This window comes from Meles meles, chromosome 15, assembly GCF_922984935.1.
Source record: "Meles meles chromosome 15, mMelMel3.1 paternal haplotype, whole genome shotgun sequence".
Classification (NCBI taxonomy): domain Eukaryota; kingdom Metazoa; phylum Chordata; class Mammalia; order Carnivora; family Mustelidae; genus Meles; species Meles meles.
The window spans coordinates 53,126,828-53,154,141 of NC_060080.1; the positions used below are offsets into that span (position 1 = coordinate 53,126,828).

The following is a 27,314-nucleotide window of genomic DNA, read 5'->3' on the forward strand; positions in this document are numbered from 1 at the left end:
CAGCATAACATAGCTTAGCCTGAATACAGCAGGCCATAATATCAAAGATACAGAGACATACAACAGATTCTAAAAAAGATTTCCTTTTGATCTTGTTTGAATATGTGGTGTTTCTAATCTTACCTCTGGAGTTAGGTGAGAAGGAAGAAAGGACCCACAGGGTGAGGCAATCAGGTCATTAAACCTGAGAACAGCAATGTTCTTTGCAAGTGAGGGTCTAGTGGCCTGGGGAAAACAATCATGGAGATGGGGCCGTTTTCCATTCTCTGCTATGTGTACAAGATCTTTCCTTCATTCCTGGTGCAGGTAACCAAACTGGGATGTCAAAACACCTGGTTTTCCTTTCAGTAAAAACATGTCAAGATTTCTTAAAAACCATTTAAACTTTATGCCATCATACATTTCTAACAAAATACAGGTTATACTGGCCTATCCAAAGGCAGCAGCTGAAAGGAACAAATGCCCTTGTACTCTTTTGGTAGTTGACATACAATTCAGAAAAAAAAAATTGAATTTGTAATCCCCCTGAGAGCAAAGGAAATGATTTATTTATCACTGAGTAATGTCTCAGAAAGGTCACTCTGAAAATTGTAAGTGGTTCCCATGCCACTGACCCATAGACACTGTCCCCGGAATGTAAAATGTGTATAGAAGGTATAAGGAGAAGGGTGATGTAGCAGAAGCCAGGGTGAGTTTCTCTTGCCTGAGCGACTGTGTTGGGACATGGTGGAGAAGCTCGTGCCCTGAGGCTCGGGATTATATCTCAAGACTTGGCTTCCTTGTCTGAATCCACTGTTGGACTCTTAGTTCTGGATTGCAGGAATCATTTGCTAAACCTTTTTTTTTTTTTTTTTTTGGTAGTTGTCTGGTTTTATTAACACAAATACGATGTGCACAAAAGCTGTCTATTCATTTTCTTCCCTGCACAGCCTGGCATTGGGACTGGCGACTCTGGGGGCCAGCTGGGCTGCACTTTCCACAGCAGTCTTGTGGTTCTTGGTCGAGACATTGTCAGCAGACTCTGCACACTGAGATTTGTTGCACACCAGCAGTCCTTCAAGCTCCTTCATGCTGTGGGCTGGGGACTTCTGGAAGCCACTGGGCAGCCTGTGCTCTGTTTTCTTGTCGCTCCCATAACCAGTGTTGGGCATCAAGATCTGGCTCTTGAATCTTCTGTGCGCCCTATTGTCAGTGCCTCGGGGTTTCTGCCAGTTGAGCTTAATTTTTACATATGGGTCTGACTGGTGCCAGATGAAATTCTTGGTCCTCTTTTTGATAGTCTTGGGCTTTGGCAGAGGCCTGAGGGTGACCGAGGTGCCGAGCAGGAGAGGCTGCCACCTCTGCAAGCAGAGCCTACTTGCTAAACCTTTGCTGTCTCCCAGCACATAGCCCAAAAGCTGTGAGATGAGTAAGGGCACAGGAAAGAAAGGATGCCCTGGCAAATCCATCCAAAAACATTTGGTTCAGATGCTAACCCAGTAAGTGCAGGCTGTACTCAGTGGTGGGAGGCCGAGCCCCTCAGGGGACAGTTGCTGTCTTTGAGGTGAGGATGGATGAGACCTGGAACTCTGGGCTTGCAGGGAAATCTCAAGGCCAGGGAGTCCAGTGGGTACCGCAGGATGACACAGCTAGTAAACTACCAGAAAAAGACCTTGACCCCAAGTATTTGGACCCTCAGGCCAGCGCTTTCCCATCTCACCCCAGTGTGCAAGGTGGAAGGGTAGGATTGCCTGACTTAGAAACCTGACGGTCCTCACTTACTAGCTGTGTGACTGAGGACACATCTCTTCACCTCTGTGGCTGGGTTTACTCCTCTTGGTGGGACCTACTTCCCTGGGGTCATTGTGAGGGTGAAAGGAATGAATGCGCGGGGTTAGCGCCTGGCCCCATGAACTCTTCCCTCACGCCAGCATCTGCCAGCTCTGCTGCTGGAGCTTCTTACATTTGCATCTTCTCTAAGGCCCCAGAGTGGGAAGAAAGCTGAGTTGTATTCTGGTGCTGAAATAGAAGAGAACCACCAAAGAGACTCCCCATGATAATAATCCCACTACCCGCTGACAAGTGCCGTCAGGGCTCCGATGAGAGGCCTGTTAATTCTACTCAAGAGATCAGAGGAAGCGCCCCAAACGTGCTGACATTTGAGCTGGGCCTTACAAAGCAAGTTGGAATACTCCGGCTTGATTTGATTCCTTCTTGAAAGACTCCTTTTAAGCACAAAAACTCTATTTATTGGGTGCTGTTCTATAAGTGATCATTGCAGTTGCCGGCTCATTATTATTTGTGTTCTGTCAAGGGGATATTTATTACTTACAACTTCTCCCCACCATTTGCATAACCTGTAGATTTAAAAAATTGATTTGCTTCACAATGAATTTAGATTAAGTTAGTCCTTGTTTTGGCCATAATCTGCATGGAGGGATATTTATGCATAGATACAGTTAATTTGTTTCTCTCACTATTGGCTGCAGATGCTAGACTCAATTTATCTCCTCTCTGCTGGGTCCTTTGTTGTCCATGAATATCCATCTCACATATGTCCCTGAGTATGTGCAACTGATTAATCATAAAAATGATGACATTCTTTGGACTAATTGGACATTATATAAAAAGCATCTGCTGTGCTTTTCAAGAGGGAGGGGCAGGCAATCTCCCAGTCGGCAGAGCAGCTGCTCTTCCTGGGGGGCAGTGTTCTGAGGCCATGGTCTGGCAGTGGATGGGGACTTGGTCCTCAGCACATGGTGCTTCCCTGCTTTGTGCTGGGATGTTAGAAATGCCATGCTACCCTGAGGGCTGTGGCCTGTGCCTCAGGAGCAGACCAGCCCCCGTCATATCTAAACACCTCTTCCATACTCAGAAGAACTCCCCACAGCTTGCATTTGCTCAGTCTCTGGTTCTGTATTTTGTGGCACTGTCTGGAAAAGGGGTATGGGAATAAGAAGCAAAACAAAGCAAAGCAAAACCCAAACCTGTAGCAAGGGTAAGGTGAGGCACTTTAATAGTTCCCCTTGAAATCTTAGGTTCAGTTCCCTTAGCTGATCTGAAACTTAAGAGGACCAGAGGGCATTGCTTCTCGGCCTTTTGGCTAAGATCAAGTGAAGAGGACCAGAGGGCACATCCAGTTCACTACCAAGTCCTGTTTGATTTTTTTCATGTATCTCCTGAACATTCCCAAATCCATGCACTTTTCCCCATCTCCCCTTGCCCTGAGTCCAAGCCTCATCATGCCCGTCACCCCACCTGGACATCTGCAGTGACCTCTGACCAGTCCCCCGATTCCCACTTGTGCCCTGCCGCTGGGCTCTGTGGTTCACACTGTTCTTCTTGCTTCATTGTTTCCTCTTACTCTTCCTCACGGTATCAGCTCCCAGGTCATTTCCCCTGGCAAGCTGTCTCAAACCTGCTTTGTTAGATGGCTAAATCTGTAAGTATAGGTATTCCTGTCATGGTTGGGTCCCTCCTAAAAAGAAGTAATCACAGGCACGCATACAATTGTTTCTGTGTTACTGGCCAATGCCCCCTTTCTTACACCAAACTGTAATTTTCATATTTGCTAGGATGTTTCTTAGTTTTGCTCACCAGCACACCTTCTGTATAGCATATGCTGAATGCTTTATTCCCTCAACTGAATCACTGACAACATCTAACAACAGTGTTCATTTCTTTTCTCCGAGTGTTCAGTTTGGATGGAGTCGATTGAACAAGCCCCTCCCCAAATGTAAATCAGTGTTTAGGGGCACCTGAGTGGCTCAGTGGGTTAAGCCTCCACCTTTGGCTCAGGTCATGATCTCAGGGTCCTGGGGTCGAGCCCTGCATCAGGCTCTCTGCTCAGCAGGGAGCCTGCTCCCTTTCCCCACCCTCTGCCTGCCTCTCTGCCTACTTGTGATCTCTGTCTGTCAAATAAATTTAAAAAAAAACCTTTAAAAAAATCATTAGTGTTTGGTAGAAAATTCTTCTCCGTGGGTTTTTAATACTACAAATTGCCCAACAATGCTATTAAGTTTTTCTTTAGCTATTACACCCAGATATTTACTCAGAGTTTTAAAATAGTCAAATATGTGTTGTTTGGAATGTTCAGTCCAAATGCTTTCATTTTTCAATACTGAATGATGTATGAACAGATAGTATTGTGACCCTAAATTGCCAAATTGTTCATTTGATTTATTAAAAATATCAAGATATGCAAACTAGGGTGTTCTTGTTATGTTTCAGGGGTATCTAGTAAGATTCTTGCCAGAGAAATAAACTCAGAATAATTTCTTGCTTCACTTAAAATATTTATACCAGCACCTTGCCTTGAAATAGGCAATAAAAATTGTAATGAAAAGCTAATATTCTGGAATTTGGTCTCCAAAATATTACAAAGAATTCTGGAATGAGAGTGTTTAAAGACAATGTCTTAATTTGCTTGTCACATTAAAACCTTGATTTGAGGGGCGCCTGGGTGGCTCAGTGGGTTAAAGCCTCTGCCTTCGGCTCAGGTCATGATCCCAGGGTCCTGGGATTGAGCCCCGCATCGGGCTCTCTGCTCAGCGGGGAGCCTGCTTCCTCCTCTCTCTCTCTGCCTACTTGTAATTTCTGTCTTTCAAATAAATGAATAAAATCTTTAAAAAAAAAAACAAAAAACAAAACAAACAAAAAAAAAACACCTTGATTTGAAAGCCGTTGCCTCCTTAATAGCTTGTGCACAAGGATAGCTTTAAATAAGCTACAACCATGCTTTTGGGACATCTCTCCTCCTGGGTTGTTTTTTTTTTTTAAAGATTTTATTTATTTATTTGACAGACAGAGATCACAAGTAGGCAGAGAGGCAGGCAGAGAGAGAGGAGGAAGCAGGCTCCCTGCTGAGCAGAGAGCCCGATGCGGGACTCGATCCCAGGACCCTGAGATCATGACCTGAGCCGAAGGCAGCGGCTTAACCCACTGAGCCAACCAGGCGCCCTCCTCCTGGGTTTTTAAAACCAGGTTTAATTAAGGGGTTCCTGGGTAGTGCAGTCAGTTATGCATCAGGCTCTTGGTTTTGGCTCAGGTTGTGATCTCAGGATTGTGACCTCAGGGTTGAGAGATCGAACCCCGTGTGAGCCTCTGCAGTGAGCATGGCAGAGTCTGCTTGAAAAATGTCTCTTCCTCTCCTTCTGCCCCTCCCACTCATATTCTCTCTTGAGCTCTTTCTCTCTCAAATAAGTAATTAAATCTTAAAACCAGGTTTTATTTTTATCTTATTTTTTAAAATTTAAATTCAATTAATTAACATAGAGTGTATTATTAGTTTCAAGGGTAGAGTTCAGTGACTCATCAGTTGTATGTAATACCCAGTGCTCATTGTATGACATGCCCTCCTTAATGCCCATCACCCAGTTACCCCATCCCCTCATTCCTGTCCCCTTCAGCAACCCTCAGTTTGTTTCCTGTGGTTAAGAGTCTCTTATAGTTTGTTTCCCTCTCTGATTATGTCTTGTTTTATTTTTCCCTCCCTTCTTCAATCCTCCTCTGTTGTTTCTTAAATTCCACATATGAGCGAAATCATGGGGTAGTTGTCTTTCTCTGATTGACTTACTTCGCTTAGCATAATGCTCTCTAGTTCCATCCATGTCATTGCAAATGGCAAGAGTTGAGAAACCAGGTTTATTTAAAAATAAACCTGACAAACCTTTCCAAATTTTACAAATCTATTTGAGATTTTATAAAATATTTTCTTCTCTTCCTGTATTAATGTTAAGTGTGTAAAAGAACATATTCTCCCTTAAATTACCTGAGTGATTGTAATGTCCAAAAAGCAGCATAAAGAGAACCACAAGTTCCGACATTTTTCTGTCAACGAAACTGAACATTTCCTGTAGAGCAGAAGTTCCTTATGCTCACATTTATCTCATAGTATTCCAACTCCCAGAAAAACAGTAAAAAATATGACTAGGTTTTATTTTGCATGTATTCTTTTGTGAGTCAGACATTACAATGTACATATTACATGCACATTACTGTGTGGGACAATACATAGAAAACCATGCTCTATAGACGTTCAAGGATAATTTTGACTTTAACCAGTTTTTTTAATGGACTTCGGAACCTAATTCATCATAAGATGTGACTTTGTGGTGATAATTTTGACCTACTTAAGTCATTAAATGCACAGTCTTGGATGCTTGGGGGGCTGTGCTGACTGCAGTGTTATATTTTTAAAGTTGGCTTTTCACTTATTACATATGTAACAGGGTCCACAGCATAAGATTTAATAAGCTTTTACAAGAGAGCGTGGGGTTTTCCCTCATGGGCAACGTTAAACATGCACGGTCAAACTTAAATATTATATAACTTAAAGAAAAACACATGAAGATGTTTGTTTTATAATGAGTGTAGCCAAGAACTTCATTTTTAGGCTCACTAGATATATGTTCTATGGCAGAGACCCTAAGGTTATTTTATCAGAGTTCGCTACAAAGCACAGCAAGAACTTGAATGGATCTTGTTGTCCTGAAAGGTGAGCTCCAAAGACAGACATTAGCTACTGTATTTTCTTATCTTTGAGTTTCTGTGGTCTTCCTCCTATTTCATTCACTGCTGTTCTGTAGCCAAAAAGAGTTAAAGGGTCAGTAGGTACTAGTTGAGTCTGTCTTGATGTTTCACCTTGGACTTGATCATTTTGGTAACAGGCTCCATCATATTTTCTTTTAAAATTCTCTCTCTAGGAAGCCTGGGTGCCTCGGTCAGTTAAGTATCTGCCTTCGGCTCAGGTCATGATCCCAAGGTCTTGGAATCAAGCCCCACATCAGGCTCCCTGCTCAGTGGGAAGGATGCTTCTCCCTCTCCTGCGCCCCTTGCTTGTGAGCTCTCTGTCTTTGTCGGTCAAATAAATAAACTAAATCTTTAAAAAATAAAATAAAATTTTCTCTTCAACCAGTAACCCATTTCTCCTTTTAACAGTTTAACTATTTCACTTCCCCTAAATGAAACAGTGTGTATAAATTAAAGATAGATAGGAACACCCAGAACTTAGTTTTGCCACATCAGGAGCTGCCTCCAAGCACAAGAGGGGCTGAGCTGCTCATGGTGTCTTGTTGGGCCCAGGGCACGTATTGTCTGGTGAGGTACTTGATGGCACATTTTCATATGCACAGACACGAAAAGGCTTTGCTCTCTCTCAAAAAAAAAAAAAAAAAAAAATCACCAGCTCAGAAATGGAACTTTCCTGTCCTAGGATATGTTTAAGGCAGTTCTCCAATCTGCAGAAGGAAAACAAGTTATGGAAAAGAAGAATTAGCACAAGGTATTGGTACTCCCAGACATATTTATATTAGGGATATTAAAGGCATGGCATATTATAGTCTTTCAAATAGAACAGATGGAATCAAATGCTTATAGAATGCCTGATGCCTTTCGTTAGAACTTGAGCATTCTCAGGATAGCTTGAAAACTTATAATACAGACCAGCATCCTCATTTTATTGCTGATTGGAGAGATGTCAAAATGGGTTAATTGATTTGCCTACAAGTCCACAGCTGAGTTTGCAAGTGGTGGGGGAGCTGAGATTATGTTCCTGGCATCCTGACTCCAGGGTGACCAGACTGGTCTGAAGTGAGAGAAGAAGGGGAAGAGAAAAGGAAAAGAGAGAGAGAGAGAGAACGCTAGTAAATGCCAAAGGAGGGCAATAAGGGGTGGTTGCCTAGTCAGAGCTGCAAATGATAGGTTTTTGTAATGGAGTTTTTTTTAGAGCATTTTTAGGTTCACAACAAAACTGAGCTGAAGGTACAGAGGTTTTCTGCATACTTCCTGACCCCGCACATATTTAGCCTCCCCCATTATCAGCATCTCCTGCAAGAATGGAACCGACACGGACACATTATCACCCAAAGTCCATAGTTTACATTAGGGCTCACCCTTACCAGTCAGGTTTTAAGAAAGGGCTCAAGCTGGAGGAGGGGCTTGACCTGACCCTGAAAGGAGAGGGAAGGCCTTGATCATTACCATCTACAGAAGTTTAACAGGGATCTCTTGTACCACATCTTGGGGGCAAGTTGTTCCCCTGGAGGACTGTGGCTCCCTCCCCACTCTCCAATAACTAGTGGTACTTTGTGAGCCAGTACGAGGCTGAGGCAACCGTCCGGATCCGGGGAAGTATGGATTGCGATGATACACCATGACCCAGTCCTGAAGACGTATCTGTTCCTTCCCTCCCAACAACTGCAGAACAGAATTGGGTTGTTCTCTGTGTTGAGAACTGTGCTTCTTATAGGCTCATTATGCATAGAGCTTGTTGAAAATGTGGCTCTTCCCAGAAGTTGCCAGATTAAATGCTAACACTGAGCACAAACAGGCAGCCATTTTCCAAAACAAGGTCATTGCTGAGTAATATCACATGTTCCTCCCTCTCCTCAGTACCTTACCTAGCCCCATTGGCTGGGCTAGCTTTGCACCTGTCCTCATAGATTTTTCTTTCCTCTCTATAAACTGATATGTTCCCAATCCCATTCCCAATTTTGTGTATTAGCTATTTCTTTATTGAGTTGCTAAGAATATGTCTTATTTATTTATAACCAGGTCTTGGATTAGTTAATTGTTTCATTAACTTTTATTATCCTAATTCGCTTCTTCTTTCTTTAAACTTACTCTGTCTTTCTAACTTTTTTAAAAAAGATTTTATTTATTTGAGAAAGAGAGAGTGAGTGCATGAGCAAAGGGGGACAGAGGGAGAAACAAACTCCTTGCTGAGCAGGGAGCCTAGGGCTCTGGGCCTAGGCTCGATCTGAGCCTCTGGGCTCGATCCCAGAACCCTGGGATCATGACCTGAGTCAAAGACAGACACTTAACTGACTGAGCCACCCAGGAGCCCCAGTCTCTCTAACTTTTAAAGTTGAATGCCTAGATATTTTATTTTCATTCTTGTTAGTAAAAAACATTAAAGGCTATAAATTTCTTTCTAAATGTGGCTCTGGCTTCAGTCACTAGTTGATATATAGCGTTCTTTTTGTCATTTTCTAAATAATATGCAATTGCAGATTGGATTTCCTTTGTGAACAAATGTTGTTTAGGGGAGAGTTTTAAGATCTCTAGGTGAATTTGTTTGTGGTTAAAAATGTATTACCAGGGGGCGCCTGGGTGGCTCAGTGGTTTAGGCCACTGCCTTCGGCTCAGGTCATGATCTCAGGGTCCTGGGATCGAGTCCCGCATCGGGCTCTCTGCTCGGCAGGGAGCCTGCTTCCCTCTCACTCTCTCTGCTTGCCTCTCTGCCTACTTGTGGTCTCTCTCTGTCAAATAAATAAATAAAATCTTTAAAAAAAAAATGTATTACCAGGCGCCTGGGTGGCTTCGGCTCAGGTCATGATCCCAGAGTCCTGGGATCATGCCCCACATTGGGCTCTGCTCCACAGGGAGCCTGTTTCCTCCTCTCTCTCTGCCTGCCTCTCCACCTACTTGTAATCTCTGCTTGTTAAATAAATAAAATCTTTTAAAAAAATGTATTACCTAATTTTAATGTTTTGTGGTCAGAGAATATGTCTTTCTCAATTCTTAGGATTTATTGGAGATGGTTTTGTATCCTGATTCACAATAAATTTTTATAAATGTTCCATCAATGTGTAATCCAAATGTCTCTAAGATCTCCAGCCCATTTTTTACATACAATTTACCTTTCTTTTAATATGTAATCAAAATGGTTCAAACCTCTATTCCACAAACTGTGGGAAGGTCCATGCCTTTCACAGATTCCACAAGACATTTTGGGTGGAGGAACTTGCTTTCTTGGTCCACCTCTTAGTCTATATTATTTGTGGTTCTGACCATGACCTTAGTCAGACTGTTTGTTATGATAGACCTGTTATGCTGTGGTATCAAGCCCTTCTGTGACCTCAGTGGCTGAACACAATAGAGATTTACTTTCTTGTTCTTCCTGAATGTCTATGGAGTTTTTGTTTGTTTGTTTGTTTGTTTTTGTTTTTTTCCTGGTGGGGGGGGTAGGGACCTGTCCTATGGCTCCCTTACTTAGAGACTTAAGCTGATGGAGTTGTCACCATCTGGAAATTGCTGGTGGCTGCAGTCGGAGGACCGGTTCTAAAAGTCTTCCCAGATGAGCTTCTGTTCATATTTCATTGATTCCAAGAAGACATCGGCAGTGGTGAGCTGGAAGCGGGTGGGAAATTATCCTCTTCTATCTCTGGAAGTAGAGAGGAAACAGATACTAGTAAACAGGAGTGTCCGTCATACTTGACAGCTTGCCTCCCAGAAGAGCTGCCCTCTTTGTTAATACATTTGCCCCCATTAAACACTGTTCTTTCTCCTTTCTTCTCCCAGAGCACCACTAACATAAGGCTGTTCTACATGTCAGACTTCTAACCAAAGGATTAGGCACACAGAAATTTTTAATTTATAGTATAGGGCTGGAAACAACTTTTAAATTCAATTCAGCATCAGTGATTTTTGAAATTTATTGGCCGTTCTCCATCACAGGGGGTTTTTAATTGTCTGTTTCTTTCTGTAGGTCCCCGTTCTTTGCCATGTTCTTGTTCCAGTGCACCTGTTTTTGCATCTCCCATCTTTCCCCATATGCTGCTGCTGCACCACTTTGATTTTTTTTAAAGACTTTATTCATTTAGTTGAGAGAGAAAGAGAGCGTGCACAAGCAGGAGGGAGGGGCAGAGGGAGATGCAGCTCCCTGCTGAGCTGGGAGCCCAACGTGGGGCTCAATCCCAGGACCCCAGCATCAGGACCTGAGCTGAAGGCAGACACTTAACCAACTGAGCCAGCAGGTGCCCCCCCCCCTTCTGATATATTTGTTACTCTTTCTATAAGACAATTTATCCCTTTGTTTCCCCATCTTCTTCCACATCAAGGAACTTGTTTCCTTTACCCTCATTTCTGACATGAAATGTGTAGTTGTTGTATTTTTTTTTTAAATACTGACCAATTCCATAATACAGAATAATTCAGTTCAATTCTGACAATACCTACCTGGAATTAGCAACAGATACAACAGGCTAAGTGCTCAGTCCCACAAGACTACAGCCATTTCAGATGCTAATTGCAAGCCTGGGCCTCTGCACACTTCTTACTGATTGGCTATAAATCAGGAGATCCCCTACCCCTCTTTGGGTTTAATTATTTGCTAGAACAGCTCACAGAATTAAGGGAATTACTTATATCCTCTGGTTTATTATATAATGAAAGATATGATACAGGATACAGATGGTCAGATGAAGAGGTACATAGAGCGAGGTCTGGAAGGGTCTTAAGCCCAGGAGCTTCTGTCCTTGTGGAGTTGGGGGAGGCTACCCTCCTAGCATGGGGATTTGTTCACCAACCTGGAAGCTCTCCAAATCCTGTATTTTAGGGATTTTTATGCATCTTGATCACATAGGCATGATCAATTATTAGCTCAATTTCCAGCTCCTCTCCCTATGCTGAAAGATGGGAGACAGGACTGAAAGTTCTAGGCTTCTGATCACACCTTGGTGTTTCTGGTGACTAACCCCCATCCTGAAGCCCACCAAGAGTCACTTCATTAGAACAAAAGATGCTACTATAATCCAGAAAATTCCAAGGGATTTAAGAACTCTGTGTAAGGGGCACATGGGTGGCTCAGTGTGTTAAGCCTCTGCCTTTGGCTAAGGTCATGATCTCAGGGTCCTGGGATCGAGTCCCGCATCAGGCTCTCTGCTCAGCGGGGAGCCTGCTTCCTCCTCTCTCTCTCTCTCTCTCTCTCTCTCTCTCTGCCTATTTGTAATCTCTCTCTGTCAAATAAATAAATAAAATCTTAAAAAAAAAAAAAAAGAACTCTGTGTAAGATGTGCCTGTCATCCCTATCACTCGGAAAATTCCAAGGGTTTTAGGAGCTGTGTGTCAGGAACCTGGGTCAAAGACCAAATATTAGAACAGAAGATGCTCCTAGCACTCCTAATTCTCAGGAGATTTACAAGGGTTTTAAGAACTCTGTGTCAGGAACTGGGGGTAACATATATATTTCTTACTTCACCACAAGGGAGGAAGGAATTTACTTTTCACTTTTTTTTTTTTTCTTGTTAGAGAGGGGTGAGAGCACAAGCAGGGTAAGCTGCAGAGGGAGAGGGAAAAGCCAGCTTCCTGCTGAGCGGGGAGCCTGACGACATGGGGCTGGATCCCAGGACCCCAGGATCATGACCTGAGCTGAAGGCAGATGCTTAACTGACTGAGCCACCCAGGCAGCCCTCACTTTTCGTTTTTTTAAGAGACCCATCAAAAAAGTTCCTAGACCCAAAACACAAAAACCCCAAAAGAAACCATAAAACCCCCACTATCTCACTCAGGTTAAATGATGCTTCTCCTAGAAGGAAGAAATGTTTTGCTAGACTGTTTTCTTTAACAGGCATTTTGCCCTGCACTTGATGCTTACAGTGAAATTGCTTTCTACAATATTAATGTTCAGTATACATCTTGTCACCCAAACCTATTGGCTCCTGAGTTTGTATTGTGAGAATGTGAATATCAAGAGATATATTTAAGTCTAATCAACCCATTCAGGCTTTTGTACCCTCCACCCCACTTTTCTAACCTCTTTAATTTGTTATGAACTGAGAAGTATATTGGTGTCATCCATTATCATTTGGATCCTGTTGTTTTCTCACCAATTCTCAACTGTTGATATATACATGTATATGTATATATAACAAGTATATATGTATGTATGTACATATGTATCAAAATACATATAGTCCAATACTGTGTTATTTGATGCATAACATCAATCATTCAATATGATATTTTCATTGTGGAAATTACTCTCTTCATATATAAAATAATCTTTGCTTTATCTAGAGGTTTTTACCTTGAATTTTGTTATCTTTGATAAAAATGTTATAACCCATTGTTTGTTTACATTTATTTTTTCCTGGATAGCTAATGATTATTAATCATGTTGAATGACATACATATATCTTTTTATAAGTAACCTAGAGGTGGATGTTGTCTGACTCCCACACATATCCTATTACAGTCTCTTCTTATCTGTGTCTTCAAATCTCTGGTTTTAACTTAATATTGGAATCTGTATCTGTCCCCGGCCATGTTGTTTGCCTAACACTGCAGTCCTGATACAGATGTAGCATGAGAGATGCTCACAGTGATGATATGTGTGAAATGGCCCTGACCACTCAAGGGAAAGCTCCACATCAGAGTGGGAAGGTTGCTAAAGTTACTGGAGAGTACAGAGCCAGTAGGCAGGCAGTGGGGGAAGAATAAGGTGTCACCTTCTATCTGATGAGCTTTCTCTCCTCCAAATGACAAAGACAGATGCCTGTGTCAGTCACTCTTTGTGCCTCTCCTTTCAATGTCATAGGTCTTGTGATGAGTAAATATTCCTCTGTTGTTCTGGCTCAAGTCGAATTGTCAGTCTTTGTTTCTGGAGTATTTATGAGTTATGATCTGATTTAGTGTGTAAGTCAACATGGGGTTTTAGTGAAAAGTTGGGGGAGACTGAGTAATGGAGAACTAGGTAGACACCATCCTCAACTGGAATTTCTCATAGTATTTGTAATTATTTAAAACATTTCTGGTCATCTATCACCAGATTTTTGTTTTCATTTATAAATAGGTCTCTCAAGTAGTATTTGATTTTCTTTTTAAATAAACAAGCTATGGAAACAATTGCATGCCTCTTGGTACACTGGACTTTGGAATCAGATGAACCCAGGGCTAGTGTTCATTCAGCTCAGCCGCTTATTAGCTGTATGATTCTGAGAAACTTAAATTGCTCTGGGCCTCAGTTTCCTTTTTTGTAAAATGGGGATAACAATTTCCACTCTAAAGAGTGGTAGTGAAGATTGGAGTTTATCTATAGTATATTTGCCAGAACTTGCTCTCTTTTGGCCTCACATGGATGTGAGAAGCTGAATTGCAGAAGAATTCTTAGGGAGACAGAATCAGAGTATAACTTGGATGAATTAAATGTTTCAAAATAGTATCAAGCCGGAAGTATCCTTTTTGTAATAAGGATGGTCTTTCTCTCCTCAATTGTGCCCTTATGAGCATAGTAGGTGGGCTAAATGATTCTGCCTTCCTCCTGGTATTATTTATTTTTTTTACATGTTTTATTTATTTATTTGAGAAAGAGAGCACAAGCAGGGGGAGGGGCAGAGGGAGAAGCAGACTCCTGCTGAGCAGGGAGCCTGACATGGGGCTTGGTCCTAGGACCCTGGGATCATGACCTGAGCCAAAGGCAGACATTTAATGGACTGAGCCACACAGGTGCCAGGTACTTATTTAAGTATTTCATTAAAAAAAAAAAAATTTTTTTTAAGCAAGAGTGGGGAGAAATAAATCTTTACAGATCTAAAGAGTCTTAATAAGACTTTCTGAACAAGGCAGCTTGAAAGGCATTTGAAGAGTTCTAGACATTATATAAAAAGCTAAATAACTCATCTCCATAACACTCTGTCTTGTCTTATTTGTTTAGAAGTTTCAGCTGAATGTTCTGACTGACCTCAGGGAACTGTTATGCATTATCATGAAGCCTAGCGGGGGCATTTTGCAAAAATACTTGAAGATTGTAGGTCAGCACGATCAAGGAGCTGTCAGAAGTTTTCTGTCTACTCAGCGGGAGCAGAACCAGTTTCAATCTCACCATTAACGTGAGGAGTCTGCTAGAGAAACCTCAGCGAGTGCGTGTTGCTTCTGTGAACAGGCGGTTAACTGACACTCTTATTTCTGCATAAACCAGTGTTAACTTGTGCAAGGACATTTCCGTGCAGCTTGATGATTAGTGCTCTGAGCTCCCGCCCAGCTGGCCCACAGTTTAATCCAGCATTCCACTGCTGCTCTGTGACTCTCCTAATGCCTTCATGCCTGTCTGGGGCTCCTTGCTCTGGACACAGGCTTTCTTTAGGGGCTGGGGCGGAAGTCATTGCCATCTATCTGATTGTTCTCAGTGTCTCTGCTTCCTTGACAGTTGAAGAAGACTCTGCTCCGTATACACAGCTTCTTCCCTTGCCCTGTTGGACCCTCCTGAGGGGGAAAGTTGTGACTGACTGCCTAATTAAGGCTGTTCTCCTGGCTTCTGGAGTGGAAGGTGGGGGAAGAGAGCCAGGGCTCACAAGGAGAGGTGGGCAGGGTAGGAGAAAGGAAAGACAAATTGAGTGAGGTTTAATTTGCATAATAAAGTTGAGGCTGTCAGGAAAGAGTGAGGGGAAAGGAGGGGGTCCTGAGGTACGACTATGGCGGAGTTGGTGGGGGGCAGAAGAGTTTTGGGCAGTGAAGAGATTGAGACTTGGGAGTAAAGGTCTGTGGTCACTGTGTATGGGAGGGTAGTGAACCGGAGAGGAAAACGGAGATTAAAAAGTACAGCTGGAGTGAGTGCTGTGAATGTGTAAGACTGAGGAGTCATAGTCCTGTACCTCTGAAACAAATAATACATTACATGTTAATTTAAAAAATTAATAAAAATTTTAAAAAGATTAAAAGTACTGCTGGAGAGACTATTCTTCTTGGTGCTTGAGAAATCTAAGCAAAGGATTCAAGATATTTTAGAATTTTGTGCTGCATGAATTGTGTCCTCAGGACTATGCCATCCTTCGAGGACTGACACGGGTGTGTAGTGATACCGTCAGATTAAACTCCAGTCCTACTGGACAAGGACTTAGCTCTTCTCTCAGCTAATCATTATGTCTGTCTGTCCCCAGCCCTGTGTACCCTCTTAGGGTTTAATTCAGAGAGCGCGTTTAATTCCCCATTTCTCTGTTCAGGTGTCTCCCTGTAGCTTCCCTGTGCGGACAGGGACCAACACCATCACCATCGGTGGTCTTACCGGTTATATAGTAAGGCAGTCACAGGAATCCGGAGAGTCAGATAAAGCACTGTGGGAAGTGAAAACCCAACTGATACTCTTGGAACTCGAGAGTTGGAAATCTTAAATTTCTTTCTCACAATCACTTCAAAATTGTGAGCACTTTCTGTAGGTGATTTCACAGTGTCTAGAATTAGCATTCATTCATCATGAAAGCTCAGCAGACCCACATCAGGCCTCATATGTGCAAGGGGTTCTTCCAGGGCTGTGAGGGTAGAGAGATGGGTCAGAAACAGGTCTGTAGGACTCTTGGTTTAAAAGGACAGATGAGGGGCGCCTGGGTGGCTCAGTGGGTTAAGCCTCTGCCTTCGGTTCAGGTCATGATCTCAGGGTCCTGGGATAGAGCAGGGAGCCTGCTTCTCCCCGCCCCCCCAACCCTGCCTGCCTCTCTGCCTGCTTGTGATCTCTCTCTCTGTCAAATAAATAAAATAAAATCTTAAAAAAAAAAGAGGACAGATGAAGCATGTATCCTGATGGGTATGATGCGAGGTAAAGGGTGCTCACTTCTGAAAAGGGTGCTGACAGTGTTGGCTCGGGGAGTTCAGAGGATCAAGTGCATGGGTTGTTTTCCAGGCAAGATTGTCCTTAATGTGTACCCCTTTAGGGCCCCTTTAATTTATTCCCCATGCTTGGTTGTCACAGAGCATATCCCTGAAGGTACCAGTCATCATATTCCCTCTCTTGCCAGCAGGCAGTTCACTCTGTCTTTCCCTGTTTCCGTTCTATCTCAGACTCCCACTTCCCTGGTGGTAACAATATTGGGGTTCTCTTCTCTCCTTCTCCCCAGATCCCTGTCCTGCCCCCAACTCTCCAATGCCCCCTCCCAAACAAGGGAACACTTACCCAGATCCTTCCTTCCCCCAAAAAAGCTTCCCTGGGCCCTACTCCCTGCCTCAGGTAGAACATCAGGTTGGAACCATTGGTGGATCCCAGTGGGCTGACTCTCCTGTTTGGAGAAATGTGGGGTTGGATGTTTTGAAGGAAAAAGTACTGGGTGGCATTGGGTGGTCAATCCCCCTTCCCTATGCCATTTCCGGTAACAGGGGTCAATTGCTTGTCCCTTGTCAATTGTCCTGTCCCTTTCTGTGTGGATGAACTCATTTCCCCTCCTATGGATTTGTTTGTGTGGGCTGGGCTGGTGTGGGCTGTGGAAGGAGCCCCTGCTCCACCAGCCAGGGCTAGTGATTTTGTGACATGGTCTTCAGTGTCCCCAGTGGGGAAGAGATGGCGGGCCCTGTCGAGAAGTGAGCAGAAGGCACTGCTGAGGCCAGGCCCAGGCTTTCTAATTCTAGAGCTAAGAACAGACTGGTTTCCTTGACAACAGAGACGAAGTCTGCTCATCTGCTCCTGGGGGTGGGCTTTGTGTGTCTGTGGAAAGCACTGGGACTTGGGGACAAGAAAGGAGATCCTTTCTTTATCAGTGCAGCAACCCATTTCTGAAAACTCGCCAACTCTTACTGTATTTTAAAAATATTATAAATTTCCCAGGTGGCACAATGACATCAGTTATGTAATCTACACATTGGCAATCCAAACATAGAATCTTCCCTTCCTTTCCACTGCATTGCTACTGATTCTTGACATATTTTATCAGACCGGCAGCACCTTTTTGATAACATGCTTTAAGATGTCAGTCAAATATGTACCTAGCACTCTTGATGGCTAAATGAAAAGCATTTTTCCCTTCTTCAGCTAGAAGAGATTTGTGTGGCCAGGCAGCTGGGAGGTAATGAAAATCCGCACTTGACAAACTGATGTTGGCTCAAATATACACTTATCATATGGCATCTTCAGAAAAAGCTTCGGGATCCAAACGCTTTCTTGATACAAACCAGAAGATTCAGGCTAAAAGCTGATCCCTTTGAATATTTACCCAGCCATCAACAAGGATGAAATCCTACCACTTACATCAACATGGATGGAACTGGGGAGTATTATGCTAAGTGAAATAAGTCAATCAAAGAAAGATGATTATCATGGGATTTCACTCATATGTGGGATATGAGAAACAGCAAAGAGGCTCATAGGGGAAGGGAAGGAAAACTGAATGGGAAGAAATCAGAGAGGGAGACAAACGACAAGAGGCTTGGCTTAACTATGGGAAACCAACTGAGGGTTGCTGGAGGGGTGATGGGTGGGGGATAGAGTAACTGGGTGACTGGCATGAAGTTACGGTACCAGGCACTGATGTGATGAACACTGGGTGTTATATGCAACTGACAAATGACTGAATGCTGCATCTGAAACTAATGATATACTAGATGTTGGCTAATTGAATTTAAAGAAATAAAAAAAAGTTACACATTTGTTTTGCCCACCAGGCCTGATTTCAAGGCAGCATTTCTTGGTAGTGGTTTGGTGTTGAATTCATGCACTACTCTTCCCTTCCTATGCATTATTAAAGCCTCCTTAAAAAGCAGCCTGCAGATCACAGGGGAGAAGACATGCCAGCAGTGATTTCACGTCTCCTGCAAGAAGCAACATCTGCTGCCAGAAAACTCAGGGAAAAGATCTGCAAAATTGTAGCCTGTGGTAGATTTGATAAAGATGGCTCTTGGACCCTGAGCTTATAAAAAGCAGCGAATTTGTCCAAATCTGTCTTACTTTCTGTGTGTCTGTGTCAGTGCACAGCATTCTTGAATGCTAGGTAATTTAGATGAGAAATTGTGAGGAGTACTTATGTGCCAGGAGTGACTAATGAGATGGGAATTAATTAGCAGAGGAAGGCTGATTCTGACAGATGCAGGAACAGACAGGTAGGGGCCAGAACCCTTACCTTTTCCATGAGATGTTTTGGTGACTCTTTCCTCTGTGAAGTCCAAAGCACTAAGACTCAAACTTAGCTCTTGTGTGCCCCCCGCCCAGTAACCAAGGGAGGAGCTGTGGCATTCGAAAGCCCTGTACAAGTTCCTTTGTTCCTTTCATCTCTCCCAGGCAAAGGCTTCCATGGCAGGAGAATTCCTAGGCTGAGTTCTTTGTGTAGAGGCAACCTCCCTGCCCCTGGGACCTTACTCTGTGGATGCCACCAGATCCTCTTCCCCACCCACATTTCCTACATCTCTGAGGGCCAGCTGAGGATGACCAGGGAGAGGGAAAGCCCACCTCAGCCCTTCCCCTACATGGACCAAGCAGAAACACCACTGGAGTCAGTCAAATCACAGACTCTCAGTAAAAGAGCATCTCTGTACTGGAAGGAACTTCAGAGGCTGTCTTATCCCACATTTTATTTTACAGATGCTCGGAAGCCCAGAGATGTTGAGGGGCTTGCTTTGGTCACACAGCAAGTTAGTTAGAGAGTTAGGACCAGACCTCTGGCTTTTGAGTCTGTCCAGGGCTCTTTCCCAGGACACAACTCCTGGAGTGCTCACTTAGGGCTGTGGTTTCTCAGTACAGTATATAGATCAAGTGTACATCCAGGGCTCAGGAAAGCTTTGTTTTATACATATATGACCTCCATTGGTCCCGACATACATTGCATTCAAATGTTTCTCTGTCAGATAGAATTTGAAGACTTACTGTGAATCTAGAATTGTGCAAGGAGGTTCCATGTGAAGCTGGATTTTTGTGGATGTGGTTTGGTAGGAGTGTCACTGGCTAAACCCAGTGCTGGTTTTGATCTGTTGACCAATGATTTTGCAAATTATAAAGATCTGTAAGTCTCATACTGTATATTTTTGTACCACTTCGTCGTTTGGTTAGAAATGACTTTGTTCTATCTTCCTACGGAATCATGGCTAGATTCTTACCTGCTATGTATAGCACTTAATCCTCTGAACCTCATGGCAGGGAGGGGGAGGGGAGACTGAAAAGAGGCCCATAAACATCACCTTGGTACAACAGAATATCAGCAGTTTCAGTTTGCCATTGTTGGCTCCAAAATTAAGGGCAGAATATACCCCAAAGAGTTTCCCTTCAGTCTCTTCGGGTGCAGAGCCTGCCTCCTGTTGAAGGGCAGATAGGTTTGGTTGAGGGAAGTTTAAGGTACGTTGGCGCAGCATCTACCTCGTCGTGGGCATCAGCAGGGAAGATGCCCCGGTTGCTAGATGCGACATGTGGGCTGACCATTCAGCAGATGCTGCCTAATGAAAGCAGTGACCTGGGCAAACAGCAGGAAGCCTGCCAAGCTCAGCATACGTAGCTGTAGGGGAGTGTAGAGGGATTTCCCTTTCCCCCAGAGCCCCACCCACAACTCCAGCAAGAGACTGTGCCGCCACAATGGTCAGTGGGCTATCAGAAAGGCCACTGGAAGGGCCTGGGGGTGCCCTCCTTGCATGCTGGTCTGTACCACTTCATTCATTCAGCCAGTTCCTGTGGGGCCCCTCCCATCTCTCAGGCACTATTCTAGATGCTGGGGATACAGCGATGAACAAAATCAGACAAGGCCCTTTCCTCTTAAAACATCCAGTTTAGTGACAAGTGAAAGCCTATTCTAGTCCTTTGTTATTTTTAGAATTTCCAGAAAATAAGTTCCACACAATGAGCTTTTCCCCAGTCACATTCAGTCTCTTCTCCCTGTCAACCTTTTGTTCATGTCTCCTTCTTCGCCCAAAGAAGAAGCAATCCCGAGGTCTTAGTGGGTGTGGAGAGTGGGAGCAGGTGCAGATAGGGTCGTCCTAGGCAGAACCCTGGGTAAGTAGATGCTCCCTCCCCCCACCCCTTTGGGGACCCCATCAACCTCTAAAAATGCCTTTCCTTGACTCCTCAGGTGCCCAGGTTCCCTGCTACAATAAAGTAAGGCAGCCTGCATCTTCCCAGTGCATCCCCCTAAGTGCTGCATGTTGCCTACAGGTTCCCTGACCCATCAGCCCCTGATGTCTGCAAAGCTCCAGGAAGACAGCTGTCTCAAGAGGTCACACCGATGTAGGAAGAACTAACAAGTATTTGGTCAACTCCTCCAGGAGTCCTGGCCTTTAAAGGCATGAGACATTAGTCTAAGAAACCTCTGAATGATTAAACTTCTGGCACAGAGGGGTGGATGAGGATGTTTAGGCAGCCTGATGAGATCTGGGGGCCGAGTGCCACAAGCGCTCACTCTGCACCTGTGGCTTCATCTGCCTTGCCTGTCAGATTCATGCAGACTGGGGTTACCTTGCCCTGGCAACTGGCTTTTCCTTACAGGTGCTGTGTGTGTGTGTGTGTGTGCGCGCGCGCGCGCGCATATGTCCAGGTCTTTTTATAAGGTCGCTGTTGAGCTTATGTGTGTCTATGTAATCAACCTGAGCTCGTTGGCCCTTTGCAGAGCATCAGTGTTTAAAGCATCCAAGGTGGTGCTCTGCTCACATGTCCCTGTCACTCAGCCCTGGGGGAATTGCCCTCGTCATCTCCTACCACTTTGTTTCCATGAGGTGGAAAGACAACATCCTTCACATACACTATTCCAGGACTGCAATTCAAGAAGGGACCAGGATTCATTTTCTTGACACGTCTTTCACCAGTTACAAATAGTAGCAACTGCCTATGGGACTCTTGAGAAATTATGAAGTGTTAATTAGCAGTAGCACTGTGTGTTTAAAATATGTGGTGCATTTAAATAACTATTAAATTAAACCTACTTTGCAGAGTTGAGAATCCATCTGGTCCAAAATCTAAGGAGTTGGATTTTGCTGCAAATATTAAGAGAACTGTTTAAATGCTTCGGGAAAGGATAATTTTGTGGTACTTTTGTTTCCTGAGATGTTGAAACTGAGGCACAGAAGCCCAGGGTGACTGGCGGTGGTCACAGCCTGGCTACTCTAATTGATGTGACTCCATCCCTCAGAGGAAAGGTTTGAATCACTCCTCATGTCCAGAGGGCATGTGAAAGGACTATGGTTATGCCTTAGAATTCATGTGTTGCAAACTTGTTGATCTCAGTGATTTGCAACTCTCTTGACTTAAAGGTGAAAATAAAGCATTCCCTGACATTTTCTGCAGAGATGAGGGGGGCAGAGCCAGGAAGGCCAGGCCAGACACTGACCATAAAGTATCCCTGAGTCTTTCTTTGGACGAATCACACTTTCTTGGCCTCAGTTTTCTCACAGGTTTGATGAAGGGAGGTAAGGAGTTGGGCTGTGTATCAGTCAGGCTCTAACAGGGAAAAATAGAAACTTCTCTAAGGATCTCAGCAGAGGGCATTTAATGCAGGACATTTACACGGGTGGTGGAGAAGGTGAAGCAGATCACGGGGAGGTAGCCCAGAGATCAGCCCCCACTGGTCACTTCTGCCAGGAAGGAGGCTGGAGGGAAAAGGTGGGGAAGTGGTACTATCCCAGCCCTGGGGCCAGGGCCACTCACCCTGTGGAACATGGTGGCCTCTCAGGTGGGAACAGGGGCCATGGAGGAGATGCCACATAAAGCAGAGAGGAAGGGAAGAAATGCCCTGCCAGCTTCCTTCCATCTTGGGTTGGTGCTTCCTGTTGCCTCCAACCCAGCAGGAAGCCAGCTGACATGGAGCCTGCCATGGTCAACAGGGAGGGCTGAGGAATTATTCGCTGGGAGCAATCCAGGCCATGTTACTTCCAAAGTCCCCTTAACGCTGACATTGAGTGAGAGCCAATGGGCACATCAGGCCAATAAGGTCAGAATGGTCTTTAATGAGACCCCCTGCTCCCACCATCAGAAACAAACATTCCCAAGGTGCACCTAGCATGTTCTGCACTGGACTTGCCTCTATGCAGGGAAGATGACGCAAGACTTCAGGGATGGTGTTTGTGGATGAGGGGAGCAGGGAAAGTACAAGGGTAGGAAAAGATGAGAAAGAGGAAATAGGAGATGGGTTATACCTGTGAGTGGAGAGCTGAACCCAAAGGCAAAGGGGTCAGTATCTCACCCATGATCTAGGATGATTACTATCTGTGAAAAATTATGCTTCCCATCATAAAATAATTCACAGCAGGTCAGTGTCCATAGCACGCTTCTCTGGAATGTTTAATGTATTTTCATACAAGGCACTCTTTCATAGCGTTTCTTCAATCAGTACCCATCAAACCGGATTGGTCTGCAATCCCCTCACTAGGCTACTTCCGCCTGAAGGAGGAAGGAAGGGAAGGGGGACTGGCAGTCATGCTGTGCTATCAGCTTGGGACAGGCCGCCCACACAGGCGTTTTAGCTGCCGTGGAATTTGAGGGGCTACTGACCCCCTTTCTTTGGGCTTCAGGCTCTGAATCTGTGGAGTGAAGATGTTGGGGAGCATTCAGGGCCAGCCTGACTCTGCCACTCTGGGATCTGCCCCAGCCCCTGGAAGACAGGCTCAGGAACCCCCCAGCTATACGGGAGAAGAGCATGGGAGGCATAAAGGGGATACTTATGCAGCCATGTCCCGTGAGGGTCAGCATGAGTGCACCACTGTGACCTCAAGGACAGATATAAATAATCAGAAGCCTTTTGTGATAACTCGTGGTTTTGCATTTCTTGACTGTGACATGGGGCATCTGTAGACCACAGCAACTCCTATAAATCCACCTGTGGCCCTCACACCTCATATTGCTTCTCCTTTCTCAACCCAAGACCTTAAAAATCCACCAGCTTCCTTGAAGGTCCCTCCTCTCATTCTCTCCCAGCTCCCTTCCCTGTTGATTCTACCTCACAAAGCCCAAAAGAGCCAATGAGGCAAGGCGAGCCCTTCTTGGAGTTTAGGAGAAGAGGCTGTGGGGAGGGGAGAAGCTGGGAACACTCATGCATTAATCATTTTTGTCCTGACTCATATACAGGGATGAGTGGTAGCAGGAAAAGATGCCAGTTTGGTGGCAAATGAGAGGTGCCAGAGCCAAGAAGAGGAAAAGAATCGGGTGCTGGAGAATGGAAAGACCTTGACGAAGGGAAGAGGAGAGCTGGGGGCTGATGTGGGGTAGAGGGTGGTCCTGTCTGTCTGGGGTGGGCATTTCATGCAGAGGAAGACTGGGGGAACTGCTGGCTTGAGTAGCCTGAGAGCCAGGATGACTTTATCCTGTTGTTCATGAAGAAATGGCGTTGTGCCCCACCCCGGGCCCTGAGCCCACGACTGACCCAGGAAATCAATCTCCTCCTTTCAGACTGAATGCAGAGGAGGACTCAAGGACTTAAGTCAGTGCCACCAATCCACTGGAGTTGGTACATGATCTAAAGCCTCGTGGCTATCTTGGCTACAGACAGTGGGGAGTCTTGGGTGATCTTGTGAAGCATTTTAGATAAAACTGTGTATGTAGATTGGATTGCAGGAGGGGTGCTCGAGAAAGAGATCAGTGGGAAATGAAAGTAGTGAGAATTCAGGCTGTTAGAAAGAAAATTCATCTGAGTAAATATAAAGATCAACTTGGCTTTATTCAGTGATTCATGAATAGGGCAACATCCCATTTAGCAAACAGAAAGGAGTTTGGAGGAGCTGTACAACATGGAAGGGTGTTACAGGCAAAACAGGGGCGAGACAACTAGCAAAAGACTAGAAAAGATTGTTTCGGGAAGGTCACATTGCCTTAGGGGACAGAGCAGGGGGTCTTATTAGGTGGATGGCTTCATCTTCCTTCCTGACCGATGAGGGTCCATGTGACAGATTACATCACTGGCGCTGACCAGAAAATTCCTGACTGGCCTGTTAAGATAACATTTCTTAGGGGAGGTTGAAACTGTAGTTAGGTTAGGTAGTGAGCTCTGCTTTGGTGAGTTGGCCTAGCATAAATAACTCTCTTGGGCTAGTGCTTTTCTTTGTAACAAGGCTTCTTATTTTTCTTTGTAACAAGAAGACTTGTTACAAAGAAAACCACCGGCCCAGGGAACATCTGTACCTTCTACCCATTCCTACGTTGGACTTGGCGGAATAGCTTTTTTTTTTTTTTCCTTAAACCCAGGCTGTTTTAGTGGGTAAGCTACTCCATGCCCAGCCTCATCCTGGGACATACCAGTGGCCTCTCCTCTCTTGCTGACCCTTCTGAGCTTCTCAATATCAACACACATAGGAGCCCAGGCTATATTAGTGGCAAGTTATCATCCCCTTTTTGGACCAAGCATTTTTCACTCCATAAAAACAATAAGGCAGAGGTGCCTGGGTGGCTCAGTTAGTTAAGTGCCTGACTGTTGATTTCAGCTCAGGTCATTATCTCGGGGTCATGGATGAAGCCCCATGTTGGGCTCCGTGCTCAGCATGCAGTCTGCTTGTTCCTCTCCCTCTGTTCCCCCAACTCTCTCTCTCAATCTCAAATTAATACATAAACAAAATCTTTAAAAAAATAGGGCAAAAGTGCCGACATATAGGTCTCCACCAAGTTCATTAAAATGAGGAAACTGGGATTCTATCACCAAAGTTTCCATTCTACTAGGAATTATTCTGGGCCCTCCATAAGCCAGGGATGAGGAAATCACATTTTGTTTTTGTCTTTTTTTCCTCTTCATCCAAGAGGATGAGACCACTTCTTGGTTGACCCTGTTAGAGACTGATGAACGGGAGCAGTCAGAACCCGTTAGTGCTGCACCAGCGAGCTGCTGTTCAATTCAGAAGCATCGACTGAGTCTAGGGAGACATGCCGGCAGAGCTCAGTGACTTGCTTCTGCCCTTTTTCCTCCAGCTAAAAGGGGGGTTCCTCTACGGTCACAGTGGCTGATTGGATCTATAATTTCTGTCCCTTTGTTCCAGGCATCCCCTTTGCCATCATGCTGCTGCTGGTGACAATATGCTCTTAAACACTTGCTACTCAAAGCATGGTCTGTGGACCATCAGCAATGGCATCACTTAGGAGCTTCTGAGAAATGCAGAATCTCCGGCCTCACTCCACCCCTGCTGAATCAGAACCTGTATATTAGCAAGATCCTCGGGCAGTTAGTACACATATTAAGGTTGGAGTAGCCCTGAGACACATCTAGAGGCCAGAGGTGCAAAAAAAGGTGTCAGCAGGGCTGTGCTCCCTCCGAAGACTGTAAGGGAGAATCCTTCCTTGTTTCTTCCAGCTTCTGGCAGCTTCTGGTATTCCTTGATTTGTGGCTGCATCACTCCCATATCTGCCTGTCCTCACATGGCCATCTCATCTGTGTGTCTCACAAGGGATAGGTGAATTATCCAGGGGCCCACCTGGATAATTCAGGATGACTTCATCCTGAGATTCTTAATGTCATTGTTCAAGATCCTTTTTCCAAATAAGGTCACATTCTCAGGTTCTGGGAGTTAAGATGTGGGCATATTTTTTGAGGTGCCACTGTTCAACCCACTACAGACCCCACTGGAATGTTCCTGTGCTTCTAAGCTGCATGCCAGTGCTCACCCCCCTCAGCTGGTCCAGCTTGGTGTTTGGATTCACTCATGCTGCTGACAGTTGCCAGATAATAGCAGCATTATTGAATGTGTCTCCTGTGACAGATATTGTCCTGTGTGTTTTCATGGATGGATCCATTTGACAGCAACAACCTTTTGGGGTTGCTACCATAATTACCATCCCCACTGTACAGATGAGGAGGCATGGGGTGGTTCAATAACTCACCTAAAATCTCACAACTAGTAGAGGTGAACCTAGGATACAAATCAGGCAGTCTTCACCAGAATCTGCATGCTTTGCCATATCATAACACTTCTGAAATTATGTAATATGTTTCTGAAATTATAGAGGGTTCACAAGGGTAGGAGAGAGATGGCATCAAGGCCTGTCCCACTTCCCAGAGAGGCTGGGCACAAAGAAGGCAAAGATGGAGGGTGCGCAGCTGTCCTTTTCTGCCCTATAGTGTAGGGAGGATGGGGGACCCCCAGCTATTATTTATTCTGCCCCAAAGTCTTTTTCACTTAACACGGTATAGGTGCACTTTTCCATGAGACAGTTTGCGCAGGCTAAATGCCTATGGGTGTTTCTTATCAAAGACATCTTCAGGTGAATGTTTAGTATGGCTTCTTACACTCTCCGTATGGACCATGTCTTGGGCTCATACATTCCATTTGTTTACTAACCGTATGTGAAACTTTGCTTAATTTGCTTTAAATACCTTTGTTTTGAGTGGTGTGGAGTGGGCTCTCCCCCTATATTTGTTCTCTTTATACCCTCCATGATTTTCTGCCTCGGTTTCCAATCCTTTGCCACTTTTATTTTTCCCAGATTGAAAACCTCACCCCTTTCTTTGGATTCTAAGCTTGACGGCCAGAAAGGGCCAGTAGTCCTTCCTTTCCAAGGCACAAGCATGTCAGATGGATAGGCACAGCTTTCTGTGCCTGTAATAAATAGCCAGGTCAAGGAGGTCAGGGAATTAGCTGGAAAAACCTGTAACCAGTCCAAGCAGTCTTGTCAGTGATGCAAGAAGCATTGTAACATCACTGGAATCTCTAGATTTACCTGCTCGATGGAGAAGTGGAACCCACCATTTAGAACTGCCCATCAACCAAAAATCTACCCGTGTCTTTAGTACAGAAATTCAGTAGCAAATATAATCTGCCTAATTTTATTAAGCTGAGTTTCACAGATGCATTGACATTCCCTTGAGAACATTTGATGGGGCAGTGAGCCCAGATATATGCTTGCTGGCAAGATGGAATCCAGACAGCAATTTTAAAAATTCAGTTGTTACAATGTCAATAGACCACAGGAAGAA

The 27,314-nt window shown here is 44.5% G+C and overlaps 2 protein-coding genes across 2 annotated transcripts in view; one reads left to right on the forward strand and one right to left on the reverse strand.

The window, feature by feature from the left end:
- The window catches only part of ADD2 (adducin 2), a 103,494-nt gene that overhangs the window by 20,155 nt on the left and 56,025 nt on the right, over positions 1–27,314 (forward strand). The window lies entirely within an intron of this gene.
- LOC123925672 (60S ribosomal protein L32-like) lies at positions 906–1,448 on the reverse strand. The gene has a single exon (XM_045979044.1). It carries the CDS (start codon positions 1,446–1,448, stop codon positions 906–908), a length of 543 nt encoding a protein of 180 aa, XP_045835000.1.

Bases quoted from the DNA above. Each gene is read 5' to 3' on its own strand.
- LOC123925672 (XM_045979044.1), bottom strand. From the start codon at position 1,448: ATGGATTTGCCAGGGCATCCTTTCTTTCCTGTGCCCTTACTCATCTCA.